The sequence below is a fragment of the Pangasianodon hypophthalmus genome, chromosome 27 (assembly GCF_027358585.1).
Source record: "Pangasianodon hypophthalmus isolate fPanHyp1 chromosome 27, fPanHyp1.pri, whole genome shotgun sequence".
Taxonomy (NCBI): domain Eukaryota; kingdom Metazoa; phylum Chordata; class Actinopteri; order Siluriformes; family Pangasiidae; genus Pangasianodon; species Pangasianodon hypophthalmus.
Genome location: NC_069736.1, coordinates 494,933 through 504,340, shown reverse-complemented (window position 1 = coordinate 504,340; position 9,408 = coordinate 494,933). Strand labels below are relative to the sequence as shown.

Genomic DNA, 9,408 nt, shown 5'->3' with positions numbered 1-9,408 from the left:
TTAATTTATGTACATCGTTTGCATTATTTTTTGTTTATTCTAATCTATTAATATTTTATTTTATTTTGTCTTTTTATTTTATTTCTCCTGTTTTTACTCTACCCTTCCTTTCCACCTGCTTTGGAAAACAAATGTACAAATATTTGTCACACCAATAAAGCACATGAAAACTGAAACTGAAAACTGTTCACACACGAGAGAGATTTTTTAAATAGTGTAAGATAAATATTATACAAAGACTAATTATTAAAGGAGGAAATACAAAAGCATATAAGCATATGTATAAAAAAATAATAAAACAAGGAAACAGAAAATCTCTATAAAGTCACGAAATAAGCCCTAAAATCTTTCATCTATTTTCGGACGCTTTTTTTCTTTATTTCTCCATCCACCTTCTTTTTTTTACATGCTATTTTTTCTCACCTATAGACCTCTTTCTCACATTACTGCTTTACTGAAGTTATTGAAGTAGTTCAAGATCAAGATTTAAACACAAAAGTGGAAGTAAATCAGACTAAAATGATCTTATATAAATGATCTGTGTATATAAAACCTTTTTCTGTTTCCTAGCAACAGAGACGCGCCCAAGCCCACACCGGAAGTGGATTTCCACAGACGACTATCAGAGCTGAACTTTAATGAAGTGAATAAACAGCTGTTTACAGTAACAGATCACTGGAAGTCATGGATTGTGGGTGAGTACATGTCAGTAAAAAGTGAAGATGAGATTGTAATTCTGTTCTTTTATGCTTAAGTGAAAGTACAGACAGTACAGTCTGCTGTAATAAAATGAGGAAATGTGCATATTATTAAGAACAAAGTAAAGCAAAGATGTAAAGTAAAAGGCTAGATCAGGAGCAGATCACTCCTCCACTCAGTTCCCTCCAACAATCCAGCAGGAAAATGCAGAAGACTAACACAAGCCGCTTTCACACCAGCACTGAATGCAGGAGGCTTGTGTGTCTCTGCACTGCGGAGGCTTTCAGCAGGAAGAGTTTCAGTAAAACTTTAATCTGAGCAAGTAAATAAATAAATAAACATATCCATGATACTCTACATCCCAGTAGATCCCAGAAACCTGACAGTGAGGGGAAGAGATTGTAAAACCCGAGTGTGTTGCTGGTTCGAGGTGCTCTGTGTCTTAGGAAATACACCAGATGTGAGTCAGACTGAATAACGCTGCAGATGTTGTACAGATGTGATGAGGAGATTTGTGCTCGGAGGATTCAGGTGTGTTGGAGATCTCATCAGCACAGGAAAGTGTTTAAGCTGCTCATGAACACCGTGCGCTCAGCCGTGAGTCTTTATTACACTTTATTACACTTTATTACACTCACTGTTCACTGGCTGAAGGTCACTGAAGGTCACTACAGTCACTGAGAAAAGGTTCATGTTTTTCTTCCACATTAAAACTCACCGTTTTTATACAGACACCAGGGAGCTGTTCTCATATTGTGTGTGTGTGTGTGTGGCTGCGTTTGCACAGGAAGAGTGTTTAACCCCTGCAGTCCTTCGACAGCTCAGTCCTCGAGAAGCAAATCTGCTCAGAGACTCGAGTCTTCAGTGTAAAGTCCGATTCAGGTAAAACACACACACACACACACACACACACACACACCGTATTGCACTGCTCTCAGCCAATCAGATGCTGTATTTATTTTGCGTGTGTTGTGTTGTTTAGATTTTCAGGTCCTCAGTTTCCTCCTGTAATTGTATTTAAGATTTTCCACACAGGAAGAGGAGGAAGTTACCTGTCTGGGAAAAAACTCTTCCAGCCGTCCAATCAGGTGCGAGACACGTTAGGCAGTTAACGCTAATGCACTAGCTGAAAGGGAAAGGCTTCTCTTTCTTACGAAGCGTGGATGCGCGATGACGTTGGCCGTATCTGAGCTAACGTATGACATGAGTCTGAAAATTCCCACTAATTTTGATCATTTTTTTTCTCTCTGGACTCGTTAACAACGCGTCTCATCGTTACTGACCCCAGGCCACAGCAGACACCTGTAGGATGATGGGAAACAGGAAGTTCATGGACCTGATGATGGAGGACGAGCTTCACTGGCAGGGTCGCACCATCGCACGTCCTGCAGACGTCACGTGTATAAGAGACTACATGCAGGTGAGAGATGTTCCGGTCATTATTCAGTTGATGGTCATTAAACTAAGAACAGTGCAGTAGATTATTGTCACCTCTCAGTACTCGAGTCACCTGGACGAGTTACCTGCACATGTGGGCGGGAGAGAGAACAGCTGGAGGCGTGTATCTCTGAAGGTGCTGAGCCGCGGTGGAGGAACGGGCGCCACACAGGACGGCCTCCTGAGGGAGGAGCCTTCAGGAGCCACGGTGACAAGAAGACCCGATCGACCAATCAGGTATCAGACTGAACGGCTCAAACACACCCACTGTAGCGTTACAGTACCTCACCTATCAAACCTGTAGAAACAACGTTAGCGGCTGTTGCTAATTCCTATAACACATCAATACGTAACTTAAACTCATTCATCATAATTACATCACGATAAACACACTAGATAAGACTGAGTTATTTAAATTCTGAATAATATTTTTTGGGGGAAATTTCACTGTATTAAATTTTGTATTAAACTCGGAATGGAAAGTTGTCCTCTTCAAGATGGCGGCGTTGTTGACCCGTATGTCCTCCCCAACATGGCTCCTCCCTCCTCAAAGCTACAGTGATAATACTAAGATCTTTGTGCTCCTCTTGCAGGTCCCCAGCTGCCCCTCCGTCTTCAGCAGTGTCCACTCCGGGACCCCGGACTCCAAACCGGCGCTCGGCTCGAGCTCGGACACTCGCTGACCGCAAGAGACGCATTTACACACTGCGAGAGGACACGAGGGTGAGAACTGAGCGGGAGCCATGACAACTAACATCTGTCTCATGACATTACCATGACAACTAACGTCTGTCTCATGACATTGTAATGCAAATGTAAATTAACAACTGGTCCATGTGTGTTTGTGTTTATATGTGTATCTGTGTGTGTATGTGTTTGTGTGTATTTGTGTTTGTGTGTGTATCTGTGTGTGTTTGTGCGTGTTTGTATCTGTATCTATGTATTTGTGTGTTTGTGTGTTTCTGTGTGTTTGTGTGTGTTTGTATCTGTATGTGTTTGTGTGTATCTGTGTGTGTTTGGAGATCAGGAGGAAAACTCGACTGTCACGCTGGATCACATGACCAACAGTCGGATGAACAAACGACACACAGCTGATGAGAAGTTGGTTTTTATTCCCGATGCGTCTGAATGTTTGGCTTTAAGCGACGTTTCAGACTGCGAGTGGGAGGAAGAGGCGGAGCTACTCTGCTCCTGGTCCAATCAGCTCTCACTGGACTTGATTTAATTCAAACTTTAATAGTCGAACGACAATTCTGTGCGTTCTGTCTTTCTCACTTTCTCGCATGCTAATTAATACTTATTATTTTAAAATAAACTTATGAAGTCAAGACTGAAGAGTCTCTTAATTAATTAATAATTTCTGTTTTGAAGTGAAGTCTCACAGAAAGAGGCGCTTTAACTGACACTTCAAACAACCAATGACAGACCTTTTCCCACAAAATGTCAGCGTCTCGTTTATTCACCACGATCCGCTTCAAACAAAAGCTTTAATAACGTCTTTAATGAAGAAACTTTTTTCAGTCTTTGAAAAGCTCACTGCGTCGTAGTGTTCAAAAGTTTGTTTTCCCATGGAAGTGCAGCGAGCCAGTTATAAATATGACTCAGACAATTGACAGATAACAGCGCAGATAAACACACACCACAGGATAAATTTACACCAAATCTGGATAAGTATGAAAGCGTAGAGTTGTGAAGCCTGAAACGGAATGATACTGATTCATTCACTTATTGACTCGTTCAAAAGGACAGAATCATTCACAAACAAAACATGTCCACAACTAATAAAGAGTTTTCTAATTTGCATATTCATGTATTTTCATACTGTAGATTGTAGAATTTATAACGAGGAGAAAGCTGTAGTTAAGAGTGCCACTGTCAAGATCCAGTCCAGAAACAACTCCTTTTCTTCAGCAAGTCAGATTCATTCACACACTGCACCAATGATCGGCTGTTTTCTAGAAAACAAGACAAAAAACAACACAAATATTATTTTTACAAACTCTCAGTAGAGATTATATTTAGCAAGAACAACATCCAAGACAGAGACGAGACAGAAAAGGTCTAGACACCAGACACGAGTCCTCCAGGCCTACAGAGCTGTTTCTAATCCTTCCTGTTTTCTTTTCCTGAAAGAATCATATTAAAGAAATGATTAAGTACACAGACTGTGTTTAATCAATATCACATTCAAAATAACATGTACAGTACTGTGTAAAAGTCTTGGCACCCTATATTTTTTTAGTACAAACTTTGTTATAGATGTTTATTTTCTGACTTCTACATTATTGATTCAGTACAAAAACATTTTAGATTCCAAACATTAGTTTTCCAGCACAAAATGAAATGTTACAGAAAAATGTTTGTATGTCAGTAAAGAAAGCAGCAGATTCCATAAGAGACACTTTTCAGATAAAAACATAATGAAGGCTGCTGGGTTTCGCTGCAGAAATAAGAAGCGAGTCGACAGTCAAAGTCTCCAGAAGAACTGTGGCTGCTTCTGCAAGATGCTCAGTAACACTTCCAGCTCATTTCCTTATAAACCTGCACACACTGCACCTCAGATACTGCTTTATTTATTTAAAGTGAAGGATCGTCACATTAAATACTGACTTTGTTTCATTTATTACTGTTTACTGCTCTTTATGGGATTTTCTCTATGTAGAAACATTTAATTTCATTATTGTTGAAGGCGTCTTTACTCTACAGCATTTCTTTGCACGTGCCTTTGCACAGCACTGTGTATGTTTATGTTTAATGTTTGAAGTCCTTTCAGCAGGTTGCTTCTGTAAAACAGGAAGAAAACAATCCAAAATCATGTGTTTTTAATGCAAACTCAGCGTTTGCATGAGTGATGACACATTAATCTCATGTCTCAATGCCCTCGAGGACTGATGTAATGTCAGGTCACGCTTCATCAAAGTCACTAAAATGCAGATTTGGGACGTGAGCGGTGCTCAATGCAGAACTTTATCGCACCTTAGAAACCTTATTCCCCACAAATTACAGTGCATTATGGGTACTCTGTGTTCTGTAAGCGACACCATTCAGACCCTAACCATCTGCAGTGCATTGTGGGATATCAGCCGTGTGCCAGCTCCCTACACAGTGCACTAGATAGTCTAAATAATAAGGTTTGGTTTTATACAAACAGCATAAACCTCTTACAAAATAATAAGAACACTATAAAATTCAGTTAAAGCACAAACTCACTTCCAGTAAAAGTGTTAATATGATTCACTACTCGTTCAGAAACTTTTAGATTAAATTATTTTTAAAGAGGTTTTATGATTTATTCTGTAAAACTTTCTCTATACTGTATGTTTGAATGTAAATTTGAATTATTTCCATAAAACCTCTAGATTAAATAAATACACTGTACATTTGAAAAAGGTTTTGTGATTTAAAACTGTATCAATATTTTCAGTGTCATTCTGAATATTTTGAATTGTAATATATAAGAATATAATGTAATATTAAGACAAGGTTGAGAGATGATAACTGGTTATAACACCGGTTATAACACTTTATACAGATTAATTTGATATAAATTCATCCACAGTAACTTGGTGTGTAAATCTGTCATGGATGGAATTTAAGATCTGTATTAACATTAGAGTTAAACCGCATTAATCATCAGGAGGAAATGAAAAAAAAGATCATGATTTCTGTATTTTGTGGTTGTGCTGGAAGATGAGCTCGACCCTGTGCTGAAACGCTGCACAGTTCCTCTCCGTGACACAGACGATGAGCTCTGTCCTCATTTCTGTCTCACTGTCTCACACACTCAGCACTACATCAGTGTAGCAGCGGTTTTGTTCCCTACCCTCGGTAGTGCACTTGTGCAGGGAGCATGGCGTGATCTGGGATTGAACCCACGTGACTTTGGAGGTATAAATTGAGGAAGCGCGGTGCTGGTGAAGTTGCCGGAGGTGAAGCTGAACTTGAGGTGTGTGTTATCTGTGTGTGAAACATGGCTCAGACGTACACTAGTCAGCTGTGCGGTGGAACAGGTCACGTGAAGCTTGCAAACGCTGAGGTGCAGAAGATCTGTGATGAGGTGAGTGTGGAGCGCCGCAAGTGTATAGAGTGATTAATTCATTCACACAGAGTTAACAATGAACAATTCTTTAATAGCTGTTGTATATATAAATGTGTGTGTGTGTGTGTGTGTGTGTCCGTGTGTGTGTGTTAAACACAGATTTGACTTTTGCTGTCTCTCTGTGTGTAAAAATGATTCTTTTTATTTATATATCTTCAGATGCCACCAAATGACTATGCCTCTGAAACAGTTGGGCAAAGTTACATTAGTGTTTAATCTTACATGCTTCAACTTGCTCCACGATGAAACTCTTGCCGTGTGTGTGTGTGTGTGTGTGTGTGTGTGTGCGTGCATACGTGAGGTCCATAAGCACAGTCATTTCCTTCTCACAGGAAACTTGATGGTTTGATGGTTTTTGTGTGTGTGTGTGTGTGTGTGTGTGTAACTGATCACATACCCTCACTGTGTTGCAGATAAAGCCGCAGGTGGAAGAGAAAGCTGGGAAAAAGTTTCATGTTTTCAAAGCCACAGCATTCAGCACTCAGACTGTAGCAGGAAAGAACTACTTCATTAAGGTGTGTCTCATAATCACTGTGTCTGTTAGACAGTGTGTGTGTCTTCAGTGTGTCTCTAAGGGTGTGTCCACACTTGGCCCGAAAACCCAAATCCACACCCAGGACTGATTCTGGACTCGTTTAGGGCAGGGCTCATAATCCCAGTTTCTATTTCACAGAGAGAAATTCCATCTGAGTCACGGATCGATTGCACAATTCCAAATGTCACACGGTGAATAACGTGCTTTTTGAATGTCATCGTACAGAAATGCCTGCAAACCAGGAGCCGTTCTCGTATTCTCGTATAAGAAGCCCTGCAGCCGCGCAGACGACTCGAGATGTTTTTGTTTTTACGATGTTCCCATTGCAAACACTCGCACCATAAAGCTGAGCTAATCACAGAGCTCGGTCCGGTGGAAGTCTGGATTTATATATCCATAAGGCTTTACTGACCACAGCTACCCTTTCCCTCCACCACAAACCAGGAAACAGGAAGTAACATGACAAGCTGAAGCTGAATCATGATAGTCGCTGTGCATTAATATTAATGTAATCACTCTCTAATGAGAATCTATAAAGCCATCAGTTATGGGTGTGATTAAAAAATCATGACACTTCACATTTAATTCATCTCTCTCTCTCCCTCCCTCTCTCCCTCCCTCCCTCCCTCCCTCTCTCTCTCTCTCTCTCTCTCTCTCCCTCTCTCTCTCTTTCCCTCCCCCTCTCTCTCTCTCTCTCTCTCCCTCCCTCTCTCTCTCTCTCTCTCTCCCTCCCTCTCTCTCTCTCTCTCCCTCCCTCTCTCTCTCTCCCTCCCTCCCTCCCTCCCTCCCTCTATCCCTCCCTCTCTCCCTCTCTCTCCCTCTCTCAGGTGCAGGTGGGTGAGAATGAATACATGCACCTCCGAGTGTTCAGGTCTCTCCCCAGTGATGGATACAAACTCTCACTGCACAGTATCCAGACCTCGAAAACTAGCCATGACCCTATAGAATACTTCTAAGCCTCCACACACACACACACACACACACACACACACACACACACACACACACACAGAGCACTCCTTGAACAGCTGTGTTTAAAAACAAAATAAAATGTATAAACTTGAATTATAGGGTGTAATTATTTTTTTCCCACCTGGTATCTGAATGGTGGTTTACTTTCTGGGAAAAATGACTACATGTTGAAATGTGTTGTGGTGTGTTGTGGTGTGTTGTGTTGTGTTGTTTTGTGGTGTGTTATGGTGTGGTGTGTTGTGTTGTGTTGTGTTGTTTTGTGGTGTGTTGTGGTGTGTTGTGGTGTGGTGTGTTGTGGTGTGGTGTGTTGTGTTGTGTTGTTTTGTGGTGTGGTGTGTTGTGGTGCGGTGTGTTGTGTTGTTTGTTGTCACCTGAGCTTATTAGTTTGTTTATAGATGTTGGTGAGGATCACACAACTGTTATTTAAGCCCTGATCAATAAAAACATACACATACAATTGAAGGAGCGTGTACTTTCTTTTTCCCTTGACTGTATGGTATTTGTGTGTGTGTGTGTGTGTGTGTGTGTGTGTGCGCATGTGTGCGCATGTGTGTGTGCGTGTGTGTGTGCGCGTGTAGTAGAATAAATCATAGTTGAGTCAGTAATGTAAATAATAAGAGTAAGTGAATAGGATAAAGAGAAGAGTGTAAATGATGTTTTCTGTAAACACGCGTCTGTTTCTCTGATAAACGCAGCGCAGAGTTTAATAAACCATCAGCTACTAACTTACTGTAACCTGCTTTCCTTCTGAACACTTCACACACACACACACACACACACTCACACACACACTCACACACACACTCACACACACACACACACTCACACACACACCGAAATCAACAACACGAGGATAATAATTCATCTCTCTCTCTTTCTCTTTCTATCTCTCTATCTATCTCTCTCTCTCTCTCTCTGTCTGTCTGTCTGTCTGTCTCTCCCTCTCCCCCTCTCCCTCTCTCCCTCTCTCTGTCTCTCACTATCTCTCCCTCTCTCTCTGTCTCTCGCTCTCCCTCACTCTCTCTCTCATTCTCTCTCTCCCTCCCTCTCTCTCCCTCCTTCCTTCTATCTCCATCCCTCTCTCCTGCTCTGTCTTGCTCTCACTCTCTGTCTCTCTTTCCCTCTCTCTTCCTCCCTTTCTATCTCTCTCCCTCTCTCCCCCCTCTCTCTGTCTCTCTCCCCCTCTCTCTCCCTTTCTCTCCCTCCTTCTCTCTCTCTCTCTCTCTCTCTCTCAGTAGATGTAAACACCTTTGGCTTTAGTGTAATAACTATGTTATAGCTGGTCTTTATCTTGACTTGTAGGTGTTTATAAGAGAGAAAACAGACAGGGGACAGAATGAAAAGAGAGAGAGAGAGAGGGAGAGAGAGAAAGATGTCACTGAAGTATCTCCTGTTTGTTCTGGTGATTTTCTGTTTGCTGTCAGAAGGCGGTATGTCTCTTCATCACATTTCACCACATGATCACATGTTCCATCACAGTGGTGTGAGCTGAGTCTGTTCTTTATTAAACCAGACGGAAGGAAAACGAAAGGAAACAAAACCAAGAAAAAGAAAACGTCTCTGATCCAAACAGCCAAAAAGATCCAGGAGCAACTGGGTGAGTTACTTCTCTCTCTCTCCCTCTCTCTCTCTCTCTCTCTCTCTCTCTCTCTGTTCTTCTGTTAAA

The 9,408-nt window shown here is 41.4% G+C and overlaps 2 protein-coding genes across 3 annotated transcripts; both read left to right on the top strand.

Moving 5' to 3' along the window:
- Window positions 1-430: 430 nt before the first annotated feature.
- Window positions 431-4,182, top strand: c27hxorf58 (chromosome 27 CXorf58 homolog). Of its 2 annotated transcripts, none has more exons than XM_034300831.2 (8): window positions 431-695; window positions 1,197-1,296; window positions 1,487-1,581; window positions 1,682-1,787; window positions 1,988-2,119; window positions 2,198-2,373; window positions 2,730-2,859; window positions 3,164-4,182. In XM_034300831.2, exons 1-8 carry the CDS (start codon window positions 685-687, stop codon window positions 3,359-3,361), a joined length of 948 nt encoding a protein of 315 aa, XP_034156722.2. In that variant the 5' UTR covers window positions 431-684; the 3' UTR covers window positions 3,362-4,182. The 2 variants fall into 2 exon arrangements, with proteins under 2 accessions (XP_034156722.2, XP_026778264.3); XM_026922463.3 differs by having other exon boundaries at window positions 432-695; window positions 1,130-1,296.
- Window positions 4,183-6,034: 1,852 nt separating this feature from the next.
- Window positions 6,035-8,204, top strand: LOC113531602 (cystatin-B). Its single transcript, XM_034300795.2, has 3 exons — window positions 6,035-6,193; window positions 6,649-6,750; window positions 7,598-8,204. Exons 1-3 carry the CDS (start codon window positions 6,107-6,109, stop codon window positions 7,724-7,726), a joined length of 318 nt encoding a protein of 105 aa, XP_034156686.2. The 5' UTR covers window positions 6,035-6,106; the 3' UTR covers window positions 7,727-8,204.
- The last annotated feature ends 1,204 nt before the right edge of the window (window positions 8,205-9,408 follow it).

Coding starts and splice junctions, on each gene's coding strand:
- LOC113531602 (XM_034300795.2), top strand. CDS start 6,107: ATGGCTCAGACGTACACTAGTCAGCTGTGCGGTGGAACAGGTCACGTG. Junction 6,194..6,648: donor TGCAGAAGATCTGTGATGAG/GTGAGTGTGGAG, acceptor ACTGTGTTGCAG/ATAAAGCCGCAGGTGGAAGA. Junction 6,751..7,597: donor GAAAGAACTACTTCATTAAG/GTGTGTCTCATA, acceptor TCCCTCTCTCAG/GTGCAGGTGGGTGAGAATGA.
- c27hxorf58 (XM_034300831.2), top strand. Junction 1,582..1,681: donor CAGTGTAAAGTCCGATTCAG/GTAAAACACACA, acceptor TGTGTTGTTTAG/ATTTTCAGGTCCTCAGTTTC. Junction 2,374..2,729: donor AGACCCGATCGACCAATCAG/GTATCAGACTGA, acceptor CTCCTCTTGCAG/GTCCCCAGCTGCCCCTCCGT.